This window comes from Crocodylus siamensis, chromosome 7, assembly GCF_052110815.1.
Source record: "Crocodylus siamensis isolate JL-2025a chromosome 7, ASM5211081v1, whole genome shotgun sequence".
NCBI classification, from domain to species: domain Eukaryota; kingdom Metazoa; phylum Chordata; order Crocodylia; family Crocodylidae; genus Crocodylus; species Crocodylus siamensis.
Genome location: NC_143401.1, coordinates 3159370 through 3169418, shown reverse-complemented (window position 1 = coordinate 3169418; position 10049 = coordinate 3159370). Strand labels below are relative to the sequence as shown.

Genomic DNA, 10049 nt, shown 5'->3' with positions numbered 1-10049 from the left:
GGGGCAGCTGGCATCTGAGGAGCTGAGGCCCACTCGTGCGTACAGAGCCTCCTGCATTTGGGCAATGATGGCAATACCCTAGGCTTTCCTCCAGCACCGTGGAAGTGCTGGCAGCCGGTGGCTGTCTCTGGTGCACACGCCAAGGTGGGAGGGAGATGGGGCTGCAACAGTCCTCTTCACAGAGCTTGGGGAGGGGAGTTTGGGGGTCTGGGGCCTTCTGCAGTCAGCATGGGGACCACGCATGTCCGAAGCGTGTCGTACACACTGCCCTGGTCTGCCAGGCGGGCAGGGGCCAACTGACCCTGTGCCAGAGCTTCCGTGGACGCTCTAGCGCCCGCAGCCGCTGCCTCCCCGCGGATCGAGGCTGAGAACGCCGAGCTCGCCTCAGGCGGGGGGAAGGAGACCAGCTTCCCGGGGCGTGAAACCGCCGATGCCTCCGCTGGGCCCAGCCTGGGGGTCCCATCCGCTGGGCACCCACAGTGTGACGCTGGGCCTTTGCTTTTCCCTTGCACCACCCCTGCCCGGGGCTCATCCCGCCTGGGTTTGAGTTCCCTGCCAACCTGCGTGCAAGGCCCTAAACGAGTAGCACCACCTGCACAAGCAGGTGCCTTTGCTGGAGAGCGGGGAGTCACGCCCAGCCCGCACTGCGCAAGAAGGGCCCCGGGAGTGGGCCCGGCCGCGTTTCTAGAGAGGACGCGGAGCCGCTCAAAGTCACCGCAAAAGGACAGTGTCAGTATTAAACAACCACCGCAGCAGGGACACGGCCTGCCCGCCTGGCAGAGCACAAGGCAAGTGGTGTTGGCGCGCGGAGGGAGCTCGGAGCTGCGCAAATACAGGGTCGTGCTCAGGGGAGTCACCCAGGGTCTGTCCGGCACTGGTGGCCCTGGGGACATCCCCCTTGGAGAGAGGCAGGGTCCCAGCACCCATCAGCACCCGCCGGAGCTCTCGCTTCCAGCGCGGTGCCTGAGTGAAGCCCAGCTCCTGCGACACGAGTCTTTAAAGTATGCCCAGGGCCTCGGTTCTGGGGTGACCCACTCGAGACAGCTGGTAAAGGGGGCTGGCTCTGACAACCTGGTGCCCTCTCCCTGTCTCTCGGTAGGTGAGAGTCCCACAGGAGCAAGAGCCCCATTAGCAGGGAGAGGAGCCGGCTGGGGTCAGGCCCCGCGTCTCCCACCCCACCACACCATGGGACGCTAGCAGGGGGATGCTCTCGGTCTCTCCTGCCCATTCAGGGTCGAGCCGTGAGAGGTTTCTCCCGCCCGTGACTGCTGTGCCCGTCCTCCCTGCTTTGCAAAGCCCCTGCAAAGAGGGTTGCAGGCTGCCATGTCCTAGCCGGGAGGAGACCCCGGCATCCCAGTGCCTCGTTCGAATGGTGATGCTGCCAATACAGTGCTGAGGACGGGGCAGGGAATGTGGTCGAGCCTGGGAGACGATGCCGCTCTCATTTCCAGGGCCAGGGGAGCAGCTACCTGATGCTGGATGGTCCTGTCCCAGCCCCGCAGCTCCCGGGGGCAGTCTGGGAGGGGGGAGAGGAGACCTGCCCCTGGCAGTGCTGCGGGAGTCTTTGCAGGGGCTGTCCATCGTCTGCACCTTCTCCCCTAGTTGCTTTTGGAGGGGGTTTTATTCCGCATCTCGGCCAGCTTGCTGGCCAGGAGGCCCCAGCGGAACGGCCCCTCCTCCGCATCCCGGAGGTCACTGCCATTGCTGGCGTAGGCAGCCTCGTCGCTCAGGGCTTCTCTGGCCGCCCCGGTGGCATCCTCACCCACGGGCTTGCCGTACTCGGGCTGCGCGCCCTTCTTGTCCGGCACGGTGGTCTGCTGCCATTTGGTGGCGAAGATGTCCCAGAAGCCGGAGGCCTTCCTCTCGGACGGTGGCAGCTCTGCCGGCTTGGCTGCCAGGGGGCTGGAAGCGAGGGATGGGGTAGCAGGTGAGGTCGGGGCAGGGCAGCCTCTCCACGCACACGCAGGGGAGGAAGATCCCGGACAGAGCATGTGGCAGGGGCCTGGCTCTGAGCAGGGGCGAGGGGAGCGTGTCCTGGAGGACAGGACCGCAGCAAGCCTGGGAAGGGAGCCCTCACCCCAATACCCCACCGCCCCTCTGCCTCCAGAGATGCCCCTCCAGCGCGGCAGGGCTCTGCTTACTGGTCAGCGCAGGGCTCGGGCGTCAGCAGCTGGTGCTCGTCCTCCCTGCTGAAGAGCGATGAGAAGGTCCTCCAGCTCTTGGCGCTGGCTCCCTGGACCTGCGGGCAGGACAGCGGGGTGGGAAGCTGCCATCAGCAAAACTCCCACCGCAACCCGGCTCCCTGCGCGTGGAGCTGGCACAGAGCACCCCGGGGTAGCTGGCAGGAGCCGTGGGCCACGAGGCTTCAGCAAGCCCCTGGGTGCATGCAGCACCTTGCACCCTGGCTCTTCAGGGCTACACGGCACATGCAGGGGCCTGAAATGGCCCCTGCTTCTATACTTGCCGGTGCGCCCACCTCAGCAGCCAGGCCCTGGGAGCTGGGAGGATGGAGAGACTCATCACCCGCATTCGCCTTCTCCCCCCAGCCACCGCCTCCTTGCCCCATGGGGCTCTGCTCCGGCCCTCTCCTGTGGGAGGGAGCTGGTTCCTTTAAGATCCCTTCTTCCGCCGGCGCTAATGCAGGGGAGTGGAAGGGCCTGGGTCTGGGCAGGACGAGCTGCCATTGCTGTACCCCACTGACTGTCCTGTTAATGCCCCCGGGCAGGTGCCTTCGCCTCCTGGCACTGTCCTGAGCCCTGCCCCCCGCTCTATAGTTGGAAGACAGGGGCTTGCACACAGCATCCCGTCCCTAGTGGAGACAGAGCCCAAACCACCGTGGTGCCAGGTAAGGCTGATGCTGTCTGTGCCCCCGGTCTGCATCTGGCCCCCTCTGGCTGTTGCACCATCTCAATAGAGATGTCTGCCAAGCTTCCCCCAGGCTGGAGGTAACTGGTGCCGGGGCCAGGAGCTCGTGGGCTGGGGGGTGCATGGGATGGGAGCCCTTACCCTCCGTGCCAGCTGGGCCACGGGGTTTGCTCCGGCCTCCGTCAAAACCGGGGCCTCGGCCGTTTCCACCAGCTCGGGGTTGTCGCTCTGGAAGAGAAAGGCACTGTCAGCCGTGGGGACGGGGTGGGAGCACCAGGGTTTCGGGGGCAGTCTCATCACCCCTGCAAGCATCTCCTCATTGCCACCCACCGGCTGCCCCGTGTCTTAGCCGGTTCCTGCTCTTCCTTTGGATGCAGCCAGCTGGGACGCGTCGACAGGGCAGGCCAACTGCCCCAGCCGGCCCCCGGGGCATCTTCATGCCCCGGGTCTTCACTGCTCTTTGTCCCTGAGCTTAATAGTTGGGCATGGGAGCTGGGTCTCTCCCCATTGTACGACCCAGGACCCGGACTTGTAGGAGGGCACCAGCCAGGGGTCCGCCTACAGTCCTCCCCCAGGCTCCGGGCACACATCCTTTGTGCCCAGGAGGTGCCTCGCAGGCCCCGTGCCCATCGGGGTGAGCCGATCTGCCCCCGTCGCCTCCCACCCCTATGCCAGATGCTTCAAGCCACCTGCTTTGGGGCTTGTTAGTGCCAAGGCAGAGCCCAGCCTGGACCGGGGGAAATCCAAGCACAGCTGCTGACGGAGGTGGTGGGCCATTGCACGGGACCCAGGAAGCCTCTACCTCCTCCTTGAACTCGTCCTCCGGCTCCTCGCTGCCCAGCGTCTGCAGCACCTTGGACTTGTAGAGTCTCCAGAAGCCCTGAGTCATGGTGGCTCCGGGCGCGGTGGCCCTCCAGCACGGCTGCAGGCGGCTGGCACGAGGCTCCAGGCACCGGCTGGCAGGCGGCTCCGTGCGGGGCCCGGCTCAGCCCCTGTGCCCAGCGCGCTGGGGGCAGGGCTGGGTGCCCATCGCACTTCCACGCTGGGCAAGTTGAGCAGTCTGCGGGGTCTCGAGTCCTGCACGCTTGTCCCGTCCCCGCTGCTGCCCGCCGGGATCCGATGTCTTCATTAAAATTGCAGGTGTCTCCTTCAATGTGCAGCTCGGGGCACAAAGAGGAACCCGATCCCAGGTGGACTCGCGTTGCCAAGGGGCTCCTCGAACCAGGGCCAGGCTGGGGGGAGCTGCTGCCCTTCACCCCGGGGGTGTCTCCTGCCCTTTGCTTGCCCTCAGGACTCCCAGGGCAGGCTGCCTCGTGCCCCTAACCCAGCCCCTCGACTTTGGTCCCAAAAGGGCTTGGGGCTCAATCCCCTGCTTCCTCCCACTCCCACAGGGCCAATCAGTACCCACCCATGTCCCTCAGCAACTAAGGTGCGTCTCTGGCCTGTTACCTGTCCCCTCTGCTTCTGCGGGCTCTCCCATGGGGACCTGCCCAAGCTGTCCCTATGAAGGGTCCTGCATAGACCACCCCCCCCGCTCAGCTTGGCACTTGTGTGATGCTTCATTATTTGCAGTTGGTAACCGACGCCAGCGGAGACCGCACGCCTGGAACACAGTATCTGGGCAACTGGCTGGAAATAGCCTCTGGCAGCTAAATTATTCCTTAGGAGCCCAAAGCCAGCTCTGCTCGGCTGCAGATTCGGTTACCGCCTGCCGGCTTCTCCGTGTGCACACCACTGGGCAGATGGGTGCTCGGGGCTGGTGGGGGGCTAGACGGGCAGGAGAGGGACGTGGGGTGGGGTCTCGGTGCCGTGGCATGGCAGGTGCCTTCAAGCTGGTGTGTAAAGGGGTCTTCATCCTTCGTACCCTCTCCTTGAGCCATGCCTGCCCGCAGCGTGTTAGCACCACAGCCCCATCTGCCGTGCTCCGGGGCTGTATGTATTATTGATTCCCAGTCCAGCGGGGTAACGTGATCGTGGGCGCAGTGCCGGCTGCTCTTTTGTGGTGGATTGATAGGTGTATCTTCAGTGTATAAATCCACGTTATTAGCTGTTGTGCCCACATCAGCCCTGCTGCAGCTTGGTCCTGCTGAGAACTCGCAGCTCAGCACAGCAGTACCCGTAAGAAAACCCCTGCCACGTGGCCATGCTTCTCCAAGAGATTCAACCCCCTTCACTGGTCACAACATCAGCCTCCTGCCCCATGGTGTGCTGGGCAGGGAATGGGGAGACTTCCCCGTGCCCCACTGACCCCAGCGTGGTGGAGAGGGGGCACGTTTCTGATGGCACGCGGCTGCCACCCCCCAAAATATATAAGGCAAGCTTTGGACATGAGCAACGGTCGGCCCATGGACACTGCAGGAGAATCTGCTCCCCCAAAGCAAGTGCTATCGCCAAGGATGCTCCCCGCCCAGGACGGCAGGTGGAGGAACAGCAGCTCCCATCAAACTCTGTATTGTATGGGGCTAGGCGTCCTCCTTAGCACTCAGGTGCATCCGACCTCAGCATGAAAGCCTGGTTCTGGCTACGTGCAGTGGAGTCAGTCCTGCTCCCTGAGTGCTTTGCTCCCCACGGAGGTGTCTGTACTGCTCTGTAGGTCCCCAGGGAGCCTTCCTCTCCAGAGGGTGCCCCCAGCCACCTCCTCAATGCCCCAGAGAGCGAGACTCTGAGAGCCCCGGGTTGCCTTCACCGCCTTGCCTCTGAGATCGATGCCTGTGCAGGAGAAGCATGTGTCGGGTGGGCTTGAGGCTGGCACCACTGAGAGCGCTGCCGACACAGGTGGCGCGTGGCTCCTTCTAGGGCTATCGTGTCTTCAGCATAGGGGTGAAAGATCGTTACCTGCGTGTCTCTCTCAGCGGTCTTATGCATGGAGTTGACCCGTCCTTCACACCAGGCCACCTCTGGGGTCAGAAGCTGTGGACACAAGAATAGCCCCAGACGCCTCAGTGCAGGGAGGATACCACGTCCCCGGGGCCTTTGCGACCCAGCCCTTGTTGCAGGCCATGAGTCTGTTTCCCCTCTGCACTGACCCCGCTAGACAGGACGGTGGGGCAGTGGGCACTGTCCAGGGCCCCCACCACAGCCTCCTTCCTGGTTCTGTAGCAGACAGCCAGCTTGGCCAGGGCCGGGCAGGTCGTCCAGGGGGTCACGGGCCACGGCAGGACCCATCATATCATCCGACCCAGCTTCTGTGTTGTTATGAGGGTGCGGGGAGCTTTCTTGCCCGTTCCCAAGCTGCCCTGGTTCCAGCCCCTGCCTCAGGCGCAGCTGCAGGGACGGGGGAGTAGGGTTCACACCCCTCTTCTCCTGCCTCATCCAACTCCACTGCAGGGAAAATGTAGGCCACGCCATGCGTTGAACCTCAGCCAAGAGAGCGAGGCTCATGCTTTTCTCTTGCCAAAAGCCCCATTGGGTCGCTCCTGGCTGCGGGCAGCGGGGCCCTGGGCTCCCACCCATTCACAAGGATCGGCTGCCACCGAAACCCAGCGCTCGGGGTCACGCTCTGCAGCGACTGGCCGGTAATCAGTGTTGAGCTGCAACGTGATCCCACCGATGCAATTACATCCTGCGGCTTCGTTTCCATGGGCCCAGCCCGGGGCAGGCAGCTGTGCCGGCACTCGAGGAAGGAGAGGGGGGTGTGAACCCTACCCCGCCTTCCCTGCAGCTGTGCCCGAGGCAGGGGCTGCAGCTGGGGCACCCTGGGAATGGGCAAGGAAGCTCCCTGCACCCTCGTAAGAACACAGCACCTGGGTCAGATGATAGGATGGGCCCAGGCCCCCCTGGACGACCCCCGGGGCCCTGGCCAAGCTGGCCGTCTGCTGCAGGACCAGGAAGGAGGCTGTGGCAGGGGTCCGGACCCCTGGGCGGTGCCCACTCCCCCTCGTCCAAAGGGAGGCAGGCTCCCGGCCCTTTGCTGGGCAGCGGCCCCGATTCCAGGGGCAGAGACAGGCCTGTCCCAGGGAGCAGAGGTTACAGGACAACGACTGGGCCTGACCAAGGGGTTCCCCGGGCCCCGATCCCGCTCTCGTGTGCCCCCATTGCCCACAGGGCCTCGCTGCCCGGGCGGCGTTACCACGCGCCGTGACCCACCCCAGACGCAGCTGCAGCGAGGCCGGGAGTCAGCGGGCAGGGCCACAGTACTCACTCCCCCTCCCACCCGGGGTCCTCCCCGCATGCGCACTGAGCCTACCCCGCCATGCCGGAAGCGGTCGCTTTTTGATGAGGTCAGAGCAAGCGGCCGGAAGTGGAAGTGGCCTCCTCTCCCCGTGTCTCGGGCCGCGCCGCCATGGCCCCGCGCAGCTCGCGGCGGACGGGCTCGCACCGCGCGCACTCTCTGGCGCGGCAGTGGAAGACCAAGCGGCGGCGCAAGGACCTGGACCAGATCCACGCAGACCTGCGGCCCGAGCAGGCGACGCGGCTGCTGCACCAGGAGCCCGACCCGGACCTGCCCGGCAGCGCCCGCTTCTACTGCCTGCACTGCGCGTGCGTCCCCGCGCGTGACGTAACCCCCGAGCCCGCGCGCGGCGTCACCCTGGTCGTGGGGAGCCCAGCCTCTCCACCCCCACATCTGCCCCCTGGGTCGTGCTGCCTCGGGGGCGCTACACGGTCAGCGCCTGGGCTGGGGGAGCCCTTGGTGTCACTCCCGGCCCGGCCCGGCCCTCGGGGAGCGCCCGCGTGGCCCAGGCGAGGCGTCCCACAGCCGGTCGGCCGTTCTTTGCCCCGAGCTGATTCTGCTCTGTTCTGAGCCGCTGCCTTCTCTCCCGCAGGCGCTACTTCGTGGACCTGAGCAGCTTGACGGAGCATTGCAGATCCAAAGTTCACAAGAGAAGGTGATGCCGGTGGGGCAGGGGGCACTGGTCCTCACCAGTCATTGCTAAAGGGGTGTGTGGGCGCAGGTGTGTAAATGTCTGCCGGGTAGCTCCATCTTGCTCGGGATTCTCTGGAGCAGGCAATTCCTATGTCATAGGAGACGCTGTTCCTCCTCCCCTGTGTAACACAAGTAGTGTAGTTAACTTCTTGTCTGGATCAGCTTTCTATGCTAAACCCTGGATTTCATGCCCACTTCAGCCTTTTAAGCTTTAAGGAAGTGCAGTGCCCGTCTGCCCGCTAGCGGGTGGCCAAGGTGCCTCTTGAGAGGCAGCAGGGACCATTTCCCTTTTGCTCATCCCTCCAGTGGAGGTGGTTTCTGTGGGTGCTGCTGTGGTAGGAATGCGAATGAGAACAGCTTTCACGGAGGCCTCGCAGTGACCTGCGTTGTGGCTTTCTACCAGCTCGGGCGCTTTGTATTTCTGTCTCAGCTTCGTCATCTTTTTACTGGATTCCCCATCCAAAACATCTACTGATAAAAGTCAGTCTGTTTGCTGTGACCCTTGTGTGTGTTTTAGTATATTACTTGTGTATGTTTTATAAGGAGTTTTTGTACTCCTCTCTTAGGCCATCCTGGGTACTGTGCAGCTCTGTGCCAGCGCTGAGACTTTGTCCAGATGCAGCTGGCAGCAAGGACTGCTTGCTAGCTGCTTGCTAGCTTGCCTGGGTTCTTGGTTTCCAGAGCAGGTTCTTGATCAGAACCTTGCCACTGGATTTCAAGAGTTTGTTTTGGTTTTCTTTTTCCTTCTAGGCTGAAGGAGCTACGTGAGGAGCCGTATACCCAGGAAGAAGCAGAGAGGGCAGCTGGGATGGGATCCTACATCCCTCCGAAGAAGATCGAAGTACAGACTCAGCCACTTGAGATGGAAGTATCCAGCTGAGTTCAGTGGACATAATGGAATGGAAGCTGCTCTCTGACGCGTTGGGTGGTGCCCTTGATGAGATGCTGTCACAAAGTGGGGCTTTGTCCTGAGTTAGGCAAGTGCTTCTAAAAACCAAGTCTTACCCCGACTCCCATAGCAGTCAGCTTGAGTGTTCCCCCTAAGAAATTAATGAGGCGAGAGCTGGCTGCGGGAGTCCTTTGACCAGACATTTGGGCATTGTGTTCCTCTTGGCAGGGCTGCATGTACAGGGCAGCCTGAGGTCTGGGAAAAGGGGCAATTGCTTCTTGCTGTGATATAGACCTGATCGTTATGTATCTGGTGTTTTCAAAGCAGTGGGGGCAGAATGGCTCTTGGCTCAGAGTTTGAGCTCTGTAATCGCCCGTCCAATTATTCAAATAAACTGGTTGGTGACTCCTAACTGAGCAGCAGAATGTTCTTTGTTGGCTTTGTCCTAGCTTGTATATCAGGGACCTGGTTTAGGGAAGGAGACCAACCCCATTGCTAGCAAAAGCAGCTTTCCCCCCGGCGGCTGCTTCTCCAGATGGGGCCTCCTCTCTCTGTCTCAGGCTCTTACTCTGAAGAGGATGGCTTTGAATTGTCCACAAGCAGCTTTAAGAAGTTGCGATTGCAGGGCCCTTGAAGCAAAGAAAGGAATGAGAGTAGCTTTGGGCTTGGTCACTTTAAATTCCCCCAAGATCTGTTCTTAGTCCGATCTGTTGTATTTGATACCCTGAGCCACTTCCTTGTGTCCTTGTCACACTACTATCTCATTCTTTCCTGTCCTGGGAATATGCCATATCGGGCTTCTGGCATCTGTGGCACTATATAAATCCACAGCACATCCGTTGAATGCAAACGGACATAGCAGGGCTAGAAAAGTTGCAGAGAAGGGTAATGAAAGTGATCAGGGCTGTGGAGCAGCTTCCATAAGAGAACATGAACAATCCAAGACTCTTCAGCTTGGAAGAGAGACAGCTGAGGGGCTATGGCAGAAAACAGTCAAATGGTGTGGGGGAAAAGGGACTAGGGAAACTTTCAGTCGCTGGGTCTCAGCTCTTTTTTGGCTGCAGATTTAAAACAAACATGAAGTGGCGTTTGGTTTTGTTTGGGTATTTTTGTATGTACTCTTGCAGGGTGTTATGGAGGTCTGTAGTATAACTGGGTTCAAAAGGGGTTTAGACACATTTCTGGAGGCTGGCTCATGGGGGCTGTTAAATGCAACAGTCGGGAATGTAACCTCAGATGTAGGACGTGCCTAAACCCGTGGCTGCTGGGAACATGGAGGGGGGATGTTTCCCTTTTCCTCTAAAACAGTTGGGGCCGACCTTTGTGGCAGGCATGTTGCACATTAAGTCTCACATCCTATCCAAGTTCCACTCTGATCCCCTTCCTCTGCCCGATTTGCTGCTTAGTTTTCTGCTCCCTGCTCTACATGCC

General features: G+C 61.5%; 2 protein-coding genes across 5 annotated transcripts; one reads left to right on the top strand and one right to left on the bottom strand.

The window, feature by feature from the left end:
* Positions 1–721: 721 nt before the first annotated feature.
* On the bottom strand, positions 722–7120 carry C7H1orf232 (chromosome 7 C1orf232 homolog). Of its 3 annotated transcripts, none has more exons than XM_090058269.1 (5): positions 7052–7120; positions 3668–5775; positions 3007–3093; positions 2142–2239; positions 722–1902 (listed from the first exon to the last, which is right to left on the bottom strand). In XM_090058269.1, the coding sequence occupies exons 2-5, from the start codon at positions 3752–3754 to the stop codon at positions 1599–1601; spliced, it is 576 nt and encodes a 191-aa protein (XP_089914395.1). In that variant the 5' UTR covers positions 3755–5775; positions 7052–7120; the 3' UTR covers positions 722–1598. The 3 variants fall into 3 exon arrangements, with proteins under 3 accessions (XP_089914395.1, XP_089914397.1, XP_089914398.1); XM_090058271.1 differs by lacking the exon at positions 7052–7120 and adding an exon at positions 5892–6510; XM_090058272.1 differs by lacking the exon at positions 7052–7120 and adding an exon at positions 5892–6510 and having other exon boundaries at positions 5701–5775.
* ZNF593 (zinc finger protein 593) lies at positions 7079–9030 on the top strand. Of its 2 annotated transcripts, none has more exons than XM_090058273.1 (3): positions 7079–7467; positions 7629–7691; positions 8480–9030. In XM_090058273.1, the coding sequence occupies exons 1-3, from the start codon at positions 7148–7150 to the stop codon at positions 8607–8609; spliced, it is 513 nt and encodes a 170-aa protein (XP_089914399.1). In that variant the 5' UTR covers positions 7079–7147; the 3' UTR covers positions 8610–9030. The 2 variants fall into 2 exon arrangements, with proteins under 2 accessions (XP_089914399.1, XP_089914400.1); XM_090058274.1 differs by having other exon boundaries at positions 7089–7344.
* Positions 9031–10049: the final 1019 nt, after the last annotated feature.

Excerpts from the sequence above, each read along its gene's own strand:
- C7H1orf232 (XM_090058269.1), bottom strand. The coding sequence starts at position 3,754 with ATGACTCAGGGCTTCTGGAGACTCTACAAGTCCAAGGTGCTGCAGACG. Across the intron at positions 3,094-3,667 it reads AGGACGAGTTCAAGGAGGAG|AGCGACAACCCCGAGCTGGT; the intron begins GTAGAGGCTTCC and ends TTTCTCTTCCAG. Across the intron at positions 1,903-2,141 it reads CCCGAGCCCTGCGCTGACCA|CCCCCTGGCAGCCAAGCCGG; the intron begins GTAAGCAGAGCC and ends CCTCGCTTCCAG.
- ZNF593 (XM_090058273.1), top strand. The coding sequence starts at position 7,148 with ATGGCCCCGCGCAGCTCGCGGCGGACGGGCTCGCACCGCGCGCACTCT. Across the intron at positions 7,468-7,628 it reads TGCCTCGGGGGCGCTACACG|GCGCTACTTCGTGGACCTGA; the intron begins GTCAGCGCCTGG and ends TCTCTCCCGCAG. Across the intron at positions 7,692-8,479 it reads TCCAAAGTTCACAAGAGAAG|GCTGAAGGAGCTACGTGAGG; the intron begins GTGATGCCGGTG and ends TTTTCCTTCTAG.